The sequence below is a fragment of the Arctopsyche grandis genome, chromosome 5 (assembly GCF_051622035.1).
Source record: "Arctopsyche grandis isolate Sample6627 chromosome 5, ASM5162203v2, whole genome shotgun sequence".
NCBI lineage: Eukaryota > Metazoa > Arthropoda > Insecta > Trichoptera > Hydropsychidae > Arctopsyche > Arctopsyche grandis.
In genome coordinates this window covers 9,712,032-9,728,847 of record NC_135359.1, presented here as the reverse complement: position 1 = coordinate 9,728,847, position 16,816 = coordinate 9,712,032, and the positions used below count along the sequence as shown (strand labels likewise).

The 16,816-nt window shown below is 33.8% G+C and overlaps 1 protein-coding gene across 1 annotated transcript; it reads right to left on the bottom strand.

The window, feature by feature from the left end:
• Positions 1 to 8,316: 8,316 nt before the first annotated feature.
• LOC143911726 (juvenile hormone acid O-methyltransferase-like) lies at positions 8,317 to 13,334 on the bottom strand. Its single transcript, XM_077430738.1, has 4 exons — positions 12,999 to 13,334; positions 10,067 to 11,107; positions 8,964 to 9,244; positions 8,317 to 8,838 (listed from the first exon to the last, which is right to left on the bottom strand). The coding sequence occupies exons 2-4, from the start codon at positions 10,585 to 10,587 to the stop codon at positions 8,651 to 8,653; spliced, it is 990 nt and encodes a 329-aa protein (XP_077286864.1). The 5' UTR covers positions 10,588 to 11,107; positions 12,999 to 13,334; the 3' UTR covers positions 8,317 to 8,650.
• Positions 13,335 to 16,816: the final 3,482 nt, after the last annotated feature.

Below are 16,816 nucleotides of genomic sequence, written 5' to 3'. Positions count from 1 at the left end.
GCGCGGACAATTGCCAGGGGAGGCGCCAAAACTTTTTAATAAAAAAATAATTTTCATACCATAATGTCTACAAATAAATAAAACTTCATATCGTAGCTTAACCCTTTGACTGCTACAACAACGATAAATCGTTGTTTTGAAATCGGCGAAGATTGCTACGACGATCGTTGTTGACGTCATTAATTGTCGTATTTCAATACTTTCTTTGAGCCACCAGCGCATCAGTGGCACGAAACATTTTTTTTATATACGTATTTATATTCATTTTTCAATCAAGCTTTATAAATATTTATCAATTTTTTAAATAAAAGCTCTTCAATTTCGGGTTCATCATCAAAGTAAATTTCGGGTTCGTTGTCAATGTCATATAAGGAGTTATTGCTTGGGAATTGATTATTATCGATAAATTCATTTTCAGAATCAGTAGAGCTGCTGATTTGTCGAGTTCCTCGGCGAGGAGCTATTATTTCGCTTTCATCACTTTCACTGTCCAATATCATTTTGCAGAGTTAAAATAAATGGCAAAAAACAATAGAAATCCGCTTTCAATTATATAGGTCACGAGACGTCACGAATTCATGCAATCAATCAAATGCAACTGAAATGCATACAAAATGTTTATGATACATGTTGAAAAATTATTTGATTATTAGAAACTTCGCATCCTTGTGTGTCTCGCTCATACGTACACAATTAAAACCAAGAAAGAAAGAGAGAGAGACCGCTACCTGTTTCGAATATATCGCATGTTGTAAGGATACATCGATATCTAAAAATAGATTATTGAAAAGAATAAAGCCTCGGAAAACAATCGTCAAAACTTATTTAGTGTATATATGTAGGTATCTCTTTCGCACGCACGCATGTAAAAGCAAGACAGAAAGAGAGAGCACGAGTCCACGACTGCTTCTTAAAAATGTATATAAAGTATTATAAAAATTACGAGTGTTCGGCGAAGTAAGTATGTAAAAAAAAATATTATATTTATTTTTTTTCAAAATAATTACAAATGTTAGCATTTTTCGCTTGGACATTGAAAAACCTCGTAGCAGCCAAAGGGTTAACAGTAAAAATTCAATGCATGAATGTTTATTTTTCTTTCATTTTCTTTCTCGAAGAAAACCAACATGAAGAGGCACATCTATGGTCGAACGAAATATTTTATTGTTAAACTTGCCTATTAAGTTGAAATTTTTGGAAAATTGAGCGGTTTAAATAGATCACAAATACATCCACTTTTTCAAAAAGACAAAGTAAAAGCTTTCATTAAAAAGTTGAAGTTATGAAATCAAATTTACAAAAGAATGAGTTGGATATGTTTTCATTTTCCAAAGATTTCTGGTCCACAGCCAATATTGAAGCAAGTAAAAATGTTTTTATTGACCACATAGATGGTTTAGTGCTGCATTTTTCCAATTATTTCAAAGACCTCCATTCCATTTAACTATCTACAATGAAGAAGACGAATTCGAGCTGACAACCATCGAAAAAGAAAAAGCGATAGCTCACTAAAACGAAAGTTTCAAAATGAAACCATAATTAAATTTTGGATGAATCTTAGTGTAGAGTATGAATCTTTGTATTGCAAAGCAATGCAAATGCTTCTACCGTTTGGAACGTCTTATTTATGCGAAACGGGCTTTTTGGCACTAGCTGCAATGAAAACCAAATATCGAGTCAGGTTAATAGTCGAAAAGGAATTACGAGTGGCACTCTCCATATTGCCCCCAAGATTTGATAAACTTTGTGCCAATAAACAAAAACATCCTTCGCATTAAATTTTGATGTGTTAGATGTAGTTTAATAAGTAATTTAATATAAAAATAAATATACGTGTTCGTATAAATTTATGTTATAGCAAAACCTTTTTATAATTCTGTCTATTGTAGTGTTCATTATTTTTATATAAAAGTTTATGATTTAAAACGTGTCTATATTATTATATCTATTAAAAAATAAAATGAAGGGGGGCGCGGAAAAAAAAATTTTTTTTTAGGGAGGCGTAGTAGCATAAAGTTTGGAAACCGCTGATTTAAAGGTATGCAATGTATAGCTATTTGGAATAAAATAATTGACGGTTAATTACACAATATAATGCTATCGGTTATTATTGAGTTGTCCATAAAAAATTTCTATAAATCGATATCTACTCATTATTTATGCATACACGTTTAAATAGTTTTATTTTGATTTCAAGTATATGGTTCGCTGATTACTAGTCAAATGTGAACCGGTCACATTACAACCGGTCGCTCTAGATCGGTCACACGTGATCACCCGTCACACTAAAACTGGTCACGAGAAAACTGGTTGACCGATTTTAGGGTGTGACCAGTTTTCTCGTGACCAGTTTTAGGGTGTGACCAGCTTTCTCGTGACCAGTTTTAGTGTTCGGGTGATCACGTGTGACCGATCTAGAGCGACCGGTTGTCCTGTGACTGATTTACATATGACTAGTAGTCCGTTTACGAGATATATATACCAGGAAGGCTTGACAGGAAGACCCCTGGAAGAATTTGTTAACGCTGTGTGGCGAGCAGCACAATTATGCGTCATATGTGTCCCCACCGGGTGACCGTAAAAAAGTCGAAAATATTCGTTTACCATGCATACATATGAAAAACGGTTAGTATACATATATTATATATCAGTGGCGTGCGGTAAAAGTCTCTCTCCCCCCGTCATACATCCTCACTTAATTTGCGCGAGCAGGATACAACAGGAACAAGAGGAACAGGCTTTTCCTCCCGTATCCTACGCGCGCACATTAAACAAGGCTGTATGACAAAAAGAGAGATAATTTCACCGTTTGCTACTGATATATATCATATATACATAGTACCGTTACCATGCACCCTTTTTTTTGATCTTTCGATTTTCGATCTTTGCCTTCCGATATTTGCTTTTTCGACCTTTTAACTTTCGGTGCCGTGAGGTAGACCCGTTTATTTATGTATAAAGATTGGTAAAGGTAATTACGTACATATTTAAATCAATTATTTAAATATTCGTACGTGTCTACACAGTTTTAGATTCGTCGTCCGTGGCACGAAAACAACATACACTTCGAGTTGCATACCCGTCGTTTGTAGGGTAACAATACCACTGACTACTTAATTCATCTTCGTAGTTCGACTTTTTATTTAATTATTATACATATAAAAGCGGATGTTATAGCGTTAATTAAATAAATATAAAAATCAATTAATTAATATTTCTTATTTTACTTGGGATAAAAGCAGCAATAAAATGTTGATGGACGCTCCTTTAAAACAGATGGAAACAAAACAATTTCAACGTTTGAAAGCCGCTCACAGGGTATTTAACAGAGAAATGTTATATTAATAGAAGTGGCTTTGGGCGTCATATTGTTGTCAAGTGACGATTGTCCACAGACAATCCTAAATGATTTTAGCATCAGTCGTATTTGATGCTTGGTGCTCGATGTATGTCCGATAAAAAGTTCTCTGTTTATTTATACTACTTGCAAGATGGGCAAGTATCAGTAAAAATTGCACAATGCATTCAAAAACAAACAATCAACAACATGGGATACATTTTTATAAGTAAATTAATCCGATTGTATTCCGTGCGTTGTAGCGTACCGCGTAATATTGACAACAATTATTTATTCGTAAGGGCCCTTCTATTATTATTATGCGGGCTCTTCACTCGCATCGTTTGCGGCCGCGAACACCGTGTGTGTGAGTCGAAATGTGAGTGTGTGCGTTTTGCGCGTTGATTTCGCGCGTTATTCCTTTCCCCGTTTTTTGTCCCGCGAGAGAGGGTTCCCGAACGTTCACGAACGCATCCAACGCGCGTTCGCGAGTTGATTTCAACGGGTGGTTTCGAGGTAAATGGACTACTAGTAAAATGTGAACCTGTCACAGGACAACTGGTCGCTCTAGATCGGTCACTCGTGATCACCCGTCACGCTAAAACTGGTCACGAGAAAACTAGTCACACGCTAAAACTGGTCACGAAAAAACTAGTCACACGCTAAAACTGGTCACGAGAAAACTGGTCACACGCTAAAACTGGTCACGAGAAAACTGGTCACACGCTAAAACTGGTCACACGAGAAAACTGGTCACGAGAAAATTGGTCACACGCTAAAACTGGACACTGGAAAACTGGTCACACGCTCAAACTGGTCACACCCAAAAATTTAAAATTGGTCACACAAACAAAAATTTTCCCAAATACTTTTTATTTACGAAATTTTTATTATTATCGACTAGACATATGTTCGAGCCAAAGGCCCTCGTGGCCGTGGCCGTGGCAGTTGTTTGTGGTCTTCGCGAGGAGTTCGCGGGCATCTGTCAGCCCATCTGACGTTCGCATCGCTCGCATCCGAGAAGGTTGGCAATCGCTTTTGCGTTCATTTCACTTTGACAGTTCGAATGTCAAATCAAAATTTAATCTTAATTCACCGCGGTAAATGTACCGCGGGGAGGTCTACGAAAACACTGATTGTGTACTAACACTAAGAGGATCCTTTATTTATGTTCACTTGTTACAATAGTAATTATTTGTAAAAAAGAAGGTCGTTTTCGTTTCTCAGCTTCAGAGCCAATGGGACGTTGCCAGAGATTCATTATGCATGTTTGTACAAGAGCGATGATTATGCCATCGGCTTCATCTTTAATATGGACAGTATCTAAAAGTGAATTCGTCATTTTATAATGAACTTGTTACATCTCATCTACATAAATAAATCGTCGGTAACATTATTCGTTTATCTTTGTTACATTGTAAAACATTTTCTATATGTCATCTATATATTATAATATATATTCAATTGTAAATAGGTTTTTGAGCTCTTTCTCCTATTATGCTGTGCATTAACATTAGAATAATATAATACTATGATTACTAACCAAATAAAATAAAATTGTAAAATAGAAAATGATCAGTAGATCAGTAGCTATTAAAATATGTAGATATAAAATGTATTGTGAACATAATTTCGTAATAATAAAAAGCATTTAAAAATCAAACCAAATAATATATATTCAAGAATATGTTTATGTATAATGTGTTGAAAACATAATAAATCATTGTATTTACTGTGCATATATATAATTTTTTATTTTTGTTTTATTGTACATTTCATCTTATGCTAATAACACTCGGCGATTTGAAGTACTTTGCATAAAATTGAAATTGTATAATTACCAAGCAAGTGGTATTGCTTTACTATCATTATGCTACTTTTAATAAATTAATTAGTCCAAAGCGATATGACGACAGCGACAGTCCTGTGACAGGTTCACATTTGACTAGTAATCACCGAACCGGTTTCGAAAAGGAATTGAAACACGAATAAAAATAAAGTTAAAGATATTGAATCGACTGGTTTCGGAAAGAAATTGATGCACGAATTAGAAATTACGAATTACAAATTGCGAAGTGATTACGAATTACGTTTTGTGCATCGCCGACGCCCCGACGCCTTTGCCCCCAACGCCCCCGATGCCTCCGGCACCCCGGGGCCTTCGCCCCCGGCGCCTCCGTCGCTCCGGGGCCTTCGGCCCCAGCGCCGCTGACGCCTCCGGCGCCCCCGATGCCTTCGGCACCCCGAGGGGGTTCGCCCCCAGCGCCCCCGATGCCTTCGGCACCCCGGGGCCTTCGCCCCCAGTGCCCCCGATGCCTTCGGCACCCCGGGGGCTTCACCCACAGGGCCCCCAGCGTCCCCGATGTCTCCGGCACCCCGGGGCCTTCGCCCTCGGCGCCCCGAAGCACAAAAATGAAAAATATGAAAAAATGAAAAAACTGAAAAAAATGAAAAATATGAAAAAAACTGAAAAAAATGAAAAAACTGAAAAAAATGAAAAATATAAAAAAAATGAAAAAAATGAAAAAAATGAAAAAAAATGAAAAAAAAATTGTTCCCCATACTGGTTGATGGTTGATCGTCCGTCACATACAAATATGTATACATATATACATATATATTTAGCGACAGTCCGTTTTTATATATATTACTAGTGTTGGGCCCGTTGATTTCAACGGGTGGTTTCGAAAAGGAATTGAAACTCAAATAAAAATAAAGTTAAAGATATTGAATCGACTGGTTTCCATTCTCGCTGAGCACCCAAATATTTCCATTCTCTCTGAGCACCCAAACTAAACTGGAAAGCTTCACTCGCGCCGTAAGCCGGAAATGTGAGTGTTTGAGTGTGTGAGTGTTTACGTTTCGCGGGTGGAGGCGTGCCCCATTTTTAGCGGGGAACTTCCAAATTGCAACACTTCCAGTGGCGTAATTACCATTGTGCATAAATGATACAAAGCATACGGCCCATGCTCGATATGAAACAATTTCACCGTACACCACTGCTAAGGCGTGGCAAGTAGGCGTGTCAATAACAAATCAGGCGTGTAGCCCTCGAGTAGAAACATCGATCGCAAAAACGAGATCTTATTTTAAAGTTTAGACGAAGCCACTTTGGTGTTTGATCGTATATATGAGAATGTTAGTAAATTACGAAATTCATACGAAGAAATAAAATCAGAAGCGAACAAACTGGCCAGGAAGTGGGGAGAAATTTTTGCATCAGGGCCCAAAATTCTAGCTACGCCACTGGCACGAACAAAGTAAAAAGCTGTCACTTCACTCGCAGATTCGCGGCGCGAATTCGCGCTGTGTTCGCACGCGAGTGAAGAGCCCGCATTACATTTCTCTGGTATTTAATGACTATCACAATTTGCTACAAAATCCTGGAGATCTCGCACAAATCGATTTAAGATTCGTGATAGTAAAATCTGCATACGATAAATACATTATTAAATGAGTGAAATTTTGATTAACTCTCTTCCATTTGGGCCTTACAGGGATGTTTTGTATTTGTAGTTGTTTCTTACATATTTATTGAAACTGGCTGTAGGTGCAAGGCATTCCTTATGCTATATTTTATTTGATATTTTTACTTTATCTGTTATTATTAAATGCTATATTTTATGTTTATGTATGAATGTATTTATGTTTATGTTTAATTGTTATTTTGTTTTTTTTTCTTTTTTGTGTTATATTTTTTGACCATTGTGGCGCTTTAGGAATTCCTGTTATGCCACAATGGTCTGTTTAAAATAAATAAATAAATTATTGAAAGTGAAATACGGGAGTAGAACCAGAGAAGTGTTATACAATACGCCAACAATTATGACGATGAAATCAAGCCAAAAAAATGAAAAAATCACGTATTTTTTTAAACGCTCATATTTCGTAAACGATCACTAATCAACAAAAATCATTATCAATTATTCAAATTAAGTGGGTTAAACTTAGTAAAGATTGGTTAGTCTCCGCTCTGGTAACTCAAAAACGTGATTTTTTGTTGCTCGGTGTAATTAGTTATGAATATAATTGAATATTCGGTGCCACCCATAGAAATGTTTATGAAGAATGCTGGCAGTAGCCATGACTAGTGAGCGGACCCAAAGCGCGCCGTCCATTGTTCAATTGTTGTAAATGCTTTGTTAAAGGTTCACCGAACCTTTTTTTTGCACTCTAGCTTTGTAAATAGAGCCAAACCGCCCCGATTCCTGGAAAAATCACGCTCTAGGCATGATAATATACTAGGGCTGCCAGATTTGTTTATTTCCTTGTATGAATCTTTTTTACCTTTTACAAAAGATTTGGGCGCTCTGGCTTTTTAGTCTTATGAAATAAATATAAAATAAAACAAAAATTAAAGAAGATGCATAGGCATATTACAAGAATTATAAAAAAACCTTGTAAAAAGCGTAAACTTAACAAACATTTAAAATCCTTCCTTTATAAGCTAGTGTTTCCTTTCTTTTTTTCCAGTTTATTTAGTTATTATTATTTTAATATTAGATGAAATTAATTATATATTGCCAATCTCGCTTTTTTAATCATAGATGTGGATTTGAAGATTTGAGTTTCATGCATTTTTTTGTAGTTTCGTAACTGCAGAGGGCAGAGAAATGTTATAATAATAGAAGTGCCTTTAATACAATTTACCAATACATTTCTTGTGTCAATAAATAACACGCCTACCGTTTTCATAACTACGCAATATTGTATGCGTACACTACATAGGTTTTTGATCTCTTTTTCCAATTACGCTGTACATATTAACATTATAATACTATGATTACTAACACAATTAATTTAAAATTGTAAAATAGAAAATGATCAGTAGATCAGTAGCTATTAAAATAGATATAAGATGTATTGTGAACATAATTTAGTAATAATAAAAAGCATTTAAAAATCAAATGCGTTCACTATTAATACGCTTGGAATAGAATCAAGGTCATCACATATTATTACAAAAATAAAAGTCCTTTTGATAATTAAATATACGTGTTTTATTTTGATATAGATTTATTTACAAATTATAAATTAAAATTAAAAACACAAACAAACAAAAAAACAGACATAAATTAAAAACCATTGAAAAGAATTTGCTTATTAAAGCGTTGACGGTTACTTTCGCCTTTAATTTTCGAAGTAAACATTTTTCTATTTTATTTATAATAAAATGTATACTACCTATTATTCAAGATTTCTATCAAAACTCGAGTTTATGGCAATTACATAAATATTAATGTAAATATAATAAATAAATAGCAGAAATTCTTATATATTGAATTGTAATTGAACAAAAACCGATGGCCACCTTTACCTTTTTGAGGCGTATGCAATCAAGGATCTATAATTTGAGTGTATAAGTACTTTTTCACTAATATTATTATCGTCTTCTTCGAAATAGCCCAATTCACCTGAATAATAAATATATTGGTCCAAATACTCTTCATGCAAATGTTTTGGAATATCTTTTAAGAATGGGTCAACTGCTGCTGCAAAATCTATGAAAAAATAAACTGGGTGAAATGAAGATATATACAGATGTGTGAAAATGTATTTACAACATCGAAATATATTTGATGATTCATTATATTAAAAATTGTTTTTATAACATTTTTTCAAATACCTCGTAAATTTTTCAATCCGATGATATCGTCTGTTTTATGTTTAATTTGCACTTTCACATTCTTAAATCCAGCTCCAAATAGTAATTTCCTAAATTCTGCCACAGGGTTTAAGGAATTATTATATGGTGATACGTAGATGTCATGATTTCTCATGTACTGTTCCCACCTTGGATCTTCCGACATAAGTTTCCGTATATCAAAAATACTACTTTTTGCTATAAAAGTTATTACACAATCGCCCGTGTCGTTTAGCATATTGTACATCGATCGTAAAGCAGATCTGAAAATATATTCAATTCATGGAAATTATTTATTATTTATTGAAAATAAATCATTTTACATGTAGGTAATATGGAATTATACAAAGTTAAATATATGTTCAGAAAAATTTAATTTATGATTAATGAATAATAAAATTATTATAGTATTTCAGCATTTTAAATAAATTTAGAAAATCTGAATTTAATTTTTGAATACTTTAAATTTATACTACATTCTTAAAAGAAAGACAGGCTTTTATCAAAAAATATGTACGCATTTACTTATCGTAAAACTAAAAACAAAAATATATGAAATAAAAGTCAACATTTCATACTGTAGTTAGGATAAATTAATATAGGTTTTTCATTCCAAATAGACATTAAAAAGGGGTCAATTTGAAATGAAAAATGGTCAATTTGGAATGAAAAACCTATTTCAATGCTGATAACATATGCATTTTTATTTATTTTATTAAAATGACTAAGTAATAAATGGATAAATGATTTGTAAAAAAAATTGGTTTATGTATGTAGTAAATTGACCATATAAACATTAGAAATATTACATTATTTTTGAAAAAAGAAAAAAAGAAAAACAGTTTAAATAGATGTGACAAAAACTATCAATTTTACTAAATATTGATTTAATTTTTTAAAATTAAGCTAACCTTAATTGAAGGACTGCAATTAGACTCATCTTAGTAATAATTCAAATGTTAATAAACAATGAAGAAATTTAATTCAAATACTGCAAAATGTTTTTCGGTTGTTTGCAATAGATATAAACATTGAATGATATATTAGATGAAAGGAATCAACGGAAATGGCATTTGAAAACTCACGCCTGATCTTGCACCCAATGCAAACAGTTGAAGGAGAATAGATGATCGTATTTATTAATGTGTTCAGGCTTGGGCTCGGCCACGATATTCATGAGAGCGAAATTAATTTTATCAGTGGCGTAGATGTTCTTGGCGTAGTCCACCATCTCGACGGACAAATCACCACCGGTCAACGAGTGGAAATCAATCGGAAGCCTTTTCAGCAAGATGTTAATAGTGACGTCACCCTCTCCGCATCCGACGTCCAGCACCACATCTTTACCATCTTTCCTCCATTGGACGAGATGCAGATATTTGTCGAGGACGTCGGTGGCGTCGCGACGCTGAAGACTGTTGGCCTTGTGGTAGAGTGTTGCGTTGAACATGACCGTTGCACAGAACTGACCAATCCACTGTCGGAGAATGTTGGTGCATTTGTCGCTTGGAAACCAGCTCTTCGTATTATATAGCCGCTCAATGCTGGGTGGATATTTGAGAGTGGTATCCAAACTGTGGTGCGCAGTCCCATCCGCGTCACTCATCTGATAGGGTACGCATTCTTAATGGTTCACTTTCAACTCATCCAGGTTTTGCCAGCATCATCATGGGAAGGTTACTTCTTTGCTTTACTTGTAAGAACTTGATAAGTGTGGCATGGCAATACTAGATGGATAGAATAAGTTTTGAAGTATGATTGCTTCTAATATAAAGTGACCGTTCATACTGGTTCTACCAGTACAGTTCTGGTTTTTTGGGTATCTGTCCTGCAGAATCCTTGGGATGGGCCTGTTTATAATTATTGACATTGTTTTATTTTATTTCTATAAATGTGCAATCATGATTTTCTAATGTTCGTTATCGTTTTTAATAATTCAAGTATTTAGAAACATTCTTTTGAAAAAATGTCCCGGTTTTGGATCGACTTCTGGAAGTTTGCTCGTGTTGTGATGCAGAACATAACATACAGTATAATACGAGTAAATCGATGGTTTTGATTTGCCTATACGGTCTAGGTCTTCATTTTGTTCCCAACATGATTTTGGATGGACGAAATCTTAAAACCTGAAAAAGTTAAAATCTTAAAACCTGAATAAAAAAGAATTGAAAAAGTAATCCGGAAACGGAATCGAAATCGAAAACAGAATCGATATCGTCGTCATAGAAACTTTGATGTGTTTTTGATGCTCCCAACCAATCCTTACATACATACAAAGTCTCTTTCGAAATTATATATTAGATTAATTATTTATTTTATCATTCATTGTATTATCTATATATATCACTAGTTGTTTTACCCGGCTTCGCTCAGTATTTGTAATATAAACAGCTTAAACGTGGCGAATCTCATAGTAAATATTCATTTGTTTATTTATTAAATTTATTTTAATCGAAAAACATATAATATTCAACCAATTGAATTTTCGTTATAGAAACTTTGTCTTGTTTACGAAGTTCCCAACCAAAGATACAAACTTAAATTTCAAAGTCTCTTTCGAAATTATATATTAGATTTATATGGACGATGGAGATTGCATTATTCTCATTCTGGTTTGGATTAAAAAGTTATTATTACTATAATAGCCTAAAAACACGTAAAATGGTCACTTTAATTTAATAATTTAACTTGTAAAAACCAGCCCTTATATTTCATTTTATCTAGTTGAATACATCAATATTAATTGTAGTGAGTATATTCTCATTTTTTGTATATGTATTGTAGGTCCACGAAACATATTTAATGAATTCGTTTGATCAATCAAACATTTGATGGTAGATATTTCAAATTTTAACAAGAAAACATATTTTCTTCCTGAAAAGTTTTAAAAGTTCGAGCAATCATGATTAATCATAATTAATTTTGAGCAATCAAAGTAAAATTTCTTCCGAGAGATTTTACACATATGGAATAATTCATCATTTGCTGAATTTATGTATTATAAAAATTTTTTTTTATAGAAGTTGTATAGTCTAATAATCTAATTATCATATTATGCCAATAGAAACCCAAATTCACTCAAATTACGCCACGGGGATTTGTAACTTTGTTTCTGAATTTGAAATGTAGAGATAACGCGTCCCACGCTTTCAGAACTGAAATTAGAACACCTCATAATAATGGAGCAAAGCTAGATCATTCCAAGATTTCGAAGCATAATCTTAGGCGTCGTAATTCTTGTTGAAGCTGGCAAAGGTTATAAAATAATAACATCTAAAAGAACAACAAACGCAACCTTTTTCAATCATACACAATAGCCTTATCTGAAACGTTATGTAGTTTAATAAACATTCTATTAATAGTTAACTGTTTGCCCGCGGCCGTCTTATATGGAAGCTTTGGGCGACAAGTCTGTAGCGCGGTTGTCTTCCATAGAATTTCTGAACTTTGCACGGGATTTCGAGGCTTATATGCGCCTATTTCAACTGTTTTAAGGTTCAAAATTGGTTGAATATATTACTGAGAGTTGAATGCCATCTATTCAATTTGCTTAAAATGAATATATACCAGTCAAAAATTAATTTTTTGTGGAACCATACTGAAACCTCGTTTATGTGACGTCACGTCTCCATACAATTATAAAGAATGATTATTTGACAATTAATCCAAAACTACGAGATATATTATGTATTTTATTGTTTCAAATAATACTTTATGTGTTAATTAACATATCTGGTTACTTGAGTAAATATTAAAATCTGTATTTAAGGTCGAAAACTCGATTGGAAAATTCGCGAAAAAGGTGCCGCTTACAGGGCTTATTCGCTATATTTATTGCTGCCGGCAAAGGGTTAAAAGATTTTTGTCACGATAGAAAACGGTTTAATGGTCTTCTCTTATCGAATTCTCATTGAAGACAATTCTTAGAATTCAACTCTGATGCAAATTTCTTTAGAACATGTGCGAATTATAATAGAGTGTGTTGTAGTAAATGGAAATAGTATGTTCACAAGTTACCTGAATATGCCGGCACAAGAGTACATTCGTTTACTCTATCGTACGACTACGGATGGCTGTCGACCCCAGAAGAAGTGATGGTTGAATTGGATGAAGAGCGAGTGTATATCCGGTGTTGGGTCCGATAGTTCCAGATTTGAGGAGTTGACGATTGGGTCATCGACTGGGTATTTGTTCTCTACATCCATTTCCGTTTGCTTTTGTAACGCGAGCTGATGATCTCGGGATACCTGATGCCACATCGTCGCTTACCGTTCAATGTCATTAACCTCTTATTGGATACATTCAATGTGTTTGTCGGCTGCTAGTGTCACTGTCAATGTCAAGTTTCGTAGTGTTGCCATTGGAAAAATACTCCACAGTGCTACCACTTTACATTTTATTTGCACATTTTATGTAGAGTGCAGTTTATTTTTGATGGTGCTTACGGACTAAACCAACGACGATTTTGGGCCAACTTTTTAACCAGCAGTAGCGTACAAAATATCGAAATAAAAATTAAATTTTAAAATTGAAATTAAATATCAAAATCAAGCTAAAGAGCGAGATTGAGCTAAAATTAGATCATCGTTGATGTTTTGAATTACAACAATGTTTTGAATTACGACGATACGCATTTAAAACCAGAGAAATATTATAATTTCTCTGCTTACGAGCGAAAAAAAATATTGTTGAAGTCGTCACGAGATGTTACTGTATTTCCACGTGGATGATCGATAAAAAAAAAAACAATTCATACAAAAACGTGGTGTCGGATGTCGGTGATTTGTCAAAAGGTTTTTTTTCTTTCGTCGAAATAAAATTAATAATCACACATTATCCGATAAATTTTACCTCTGAAATGATTTAATTACTTGATTTATTTCGACGAGAGAAAAAATTGAAGAATAAAAAAATCCGTTTGATGTGACCGACAACACTCCGGGTTAGCAAAAATCGTTGGATCACCCATACTAATACATGATATATTCTCAGTAACTGCGCATTATGGGGAAGTAAAAATAATAATTCTTTGATTTTTTATCGATCTTAGTGCGTATCTTCGTAAGTCAAAACATCTTCGACAAACAAAAGTCGAGGATTACCTGTATGTGATTGTTGATGATCTGATTTTAGGTCAATCTCGAAAATTTATTTAAATTGTGCATGTTCTGTTTTAACTTTCAATATTTAATTTTAATTTTAATATAATGATTATAATTTTATTTTGATACTTGAATTTAATTTTAATATAATAATAATAGTTTTAATTTTGATATTTAATTTCAATTTTTAAATTTAATTTTTATTTCGATATTTTGTACGCTACTGGTTTTAAATGTCGTGGGTCGTTCGTTGGCTTGGTGCGTACGCACCATGAGGCTCAGTGATATTTGCAGCACAGAGTTTGTTTCTTTATTCATATCTAATAAATTCAACTGACTTTTTATGTTTATGGCTTAATATATTGAATCGAATGACGGTAGATATAATTATGAGGAAAAGGCGATATTTATTTATTATATTCGTAATTTTTATATAGGTAATGGCAGAATAGCGTCATCCACACACACGGGGTCTACCTCACGGGACCGAAAGTGAAAAGCCCGAAAAAGCAAATATCGGAAGGCAAAGATTGAAAATCGAAAGATCTTAAGTCGAAAGATCAAAAAAAAAGGGTGCATGGTAAATGGTACTATGTATATATAATATATATGAGTGGCATGCGGTGAAATTATCTCTCTTTTTGACATAAAGCCTTGTTTAATGTGCGCGCGCAGGATACAGGAGGAAAAGCCTGATCCTCTTATTTCTGTTGTATCCTGCTCGCGCAAATTAAGTGAGGATGTACGACGGGGGGAGAGAGAGTTTTACCGCACGCCACTGATATATATACGAACCGTTTTTCATATGTATGCATGGTAAACGAACATTTTCGACTTTTTAACATTCGGACGATATCTACGGTGACGATCACCCGTAGATATCGTGTGTGTGGACGGCGCCATTAAAAGATATCATGCAGTATAGAACCTTAGAAATATTGACTCATATTACCAATTGTTTAGTTTTCAGAATCAATGTTTTACATTAGTTTTGAGATAACGTATGAAATCAATTTGATTATCAAAGAAACTGTATAAAATGTATAGCTGTTTTGAATAAAATAATTGACGGTTAGTTATATAAAATAATGAAATCGGTTATTGTTGAATTGTTGATAGAAATAATCTATAACCGGGATCTGGAACTGAAAAAAGAATCGGGATCTGGAACTGAAAGAGGAAACCTGATCTGGAACTGAAAAATGAATCGGGATCTGGAACTGAAAAAATAATCCGGAACCAGAACTGAAAAATCAATCCAGATCTGGAACTGTTAAAGAAATTTGGAAGTGGAACTGAAAAAGCAATCGGGATCCGGAACTGAAACAGGAATCAGGAACCGGAACTGAAAAAGAAATCCGGAACTCGAACTGAAACAGGAAACAATTTCATATCTAGAAGTTTAGGCTTAAAAGCAAGTTTTGTATAATTTGGTAAGCATCCGTCAACTGGCAGTTTACTCTTGTTCGATTTTTCTTCCACTATTTTTTTCGACCCCTTAAACATGTATGCTCTTCACGAAGAATTCAAGTATAATTCTTGTATCAATGTGATGAAAATTAAAAAAAATAATAAATTTAATAAACTGGAAGTGGGATTTTTTCGTCTTAGAAAAGTCAAAAATGTTGTGACCACGACTCATTCCACACCCCTGAACGCAACAATATGAAAATTTATATTTGTATTTTTTATGTACTAACTTAGAGCTGATAAGGTTATCGTCAGAATTCGTAAACCGGAAGTAGTATTTTTTTTAAAACAATATTTCATTATTTTATTTGGACCTTTTAAATTATTTTTATTTTCTTGATATTTAATGCGTATAATAATTATAGTGATTTTAACCCATTTGAACCCACGCGGTCAGTTATGAACTTACACGATGTATGCCAGCGCGGTCATTCACGGCATTTTACAATTTTGCGTCGTAAAATAAAGGGATCACTCAGGCCGGCCGTAAAACCTTTCGTTACGCTTGGTTAGATGTTGGTGATGAATTGTAAGAAAGTCACACGAAATGAAATCAGTTCCTTTTGGAGTTTTGAGGGAATAACATCGAGCGCTTTTCGACTTGCAGATATGTCGAAGAGAAAACATACGTAAGTTTTTTATTTTTACATATTTTTTATTTATCTTTATGTTTCTAATACAGTAGGACTTATTGTATAATATGCATAAGAGAAATTGCGTTTATATATCTCATATTCCTGAAAAAAAAAATCAAAAGTCGACGGAGTCGTATATGACTCCTTGGGATAATGACACATATTTTTTTCCAGAGAATGCAATTTTACTACTGCAGAGATACGGGAAGAAATTGATAATTGGGACGTCTCAACTTCCGGATTCCACATACATACATATTACCACCCCTGGAAACTGATATTCGGTTAAAGAAAAAAGTAGGGTGGAAATCAATCAACCATTTAGTATAAATATGTATAATAAATATATGGGTGGGGTTGATCAAATGGATAACCATATTTCTAACTATAATATAAGTATTAGAGAGAAAAAATGGTACATGCCTATTCTGTTTTGGAACATCGATGTAGCTGTGAATAACGCTTGGATTCTAAGCAAAAGTTTTGGTTGTAAATTTGATAAATTAGGATTTATCAGACAGGTAACAGAGACGTTGTGCAAGTGTTGTGGTCAAAAACGAAAACAATTGGTCCCATTCAGACCCGGCAAAGTTAATCAAAATCAAAAGGAAGTTGGAAGACATTTGAT

What these genes read in the sequence shown, in the direction of transcription:
- LOC143911726 (XM_077430738.1), bottom strand. Translation starts at nt 10,587, where the DNA reads ATGAGTGACGCGGATGGGACTGCGCACCACAGTTTGGATACCACTCTC. An exon ending in CATTGGGTGCAAGATCAGGC is followed by an intron (nt 9,245 to 10,066) that starts GTGAGTTTTCAA and finishes ATATATTTTCAG; the next exon opens with ATCTGCTTTACGATCGATGT. An exon ending in CGGATTGAAAAATTTACGAG is followed by an intron (nt 8,839 to 8,963) that starts GTATTTGAAAAA and finishes ATTTTTTCATAG; the next exon opens with ATTTTGCAGCAGCAGTTGAC.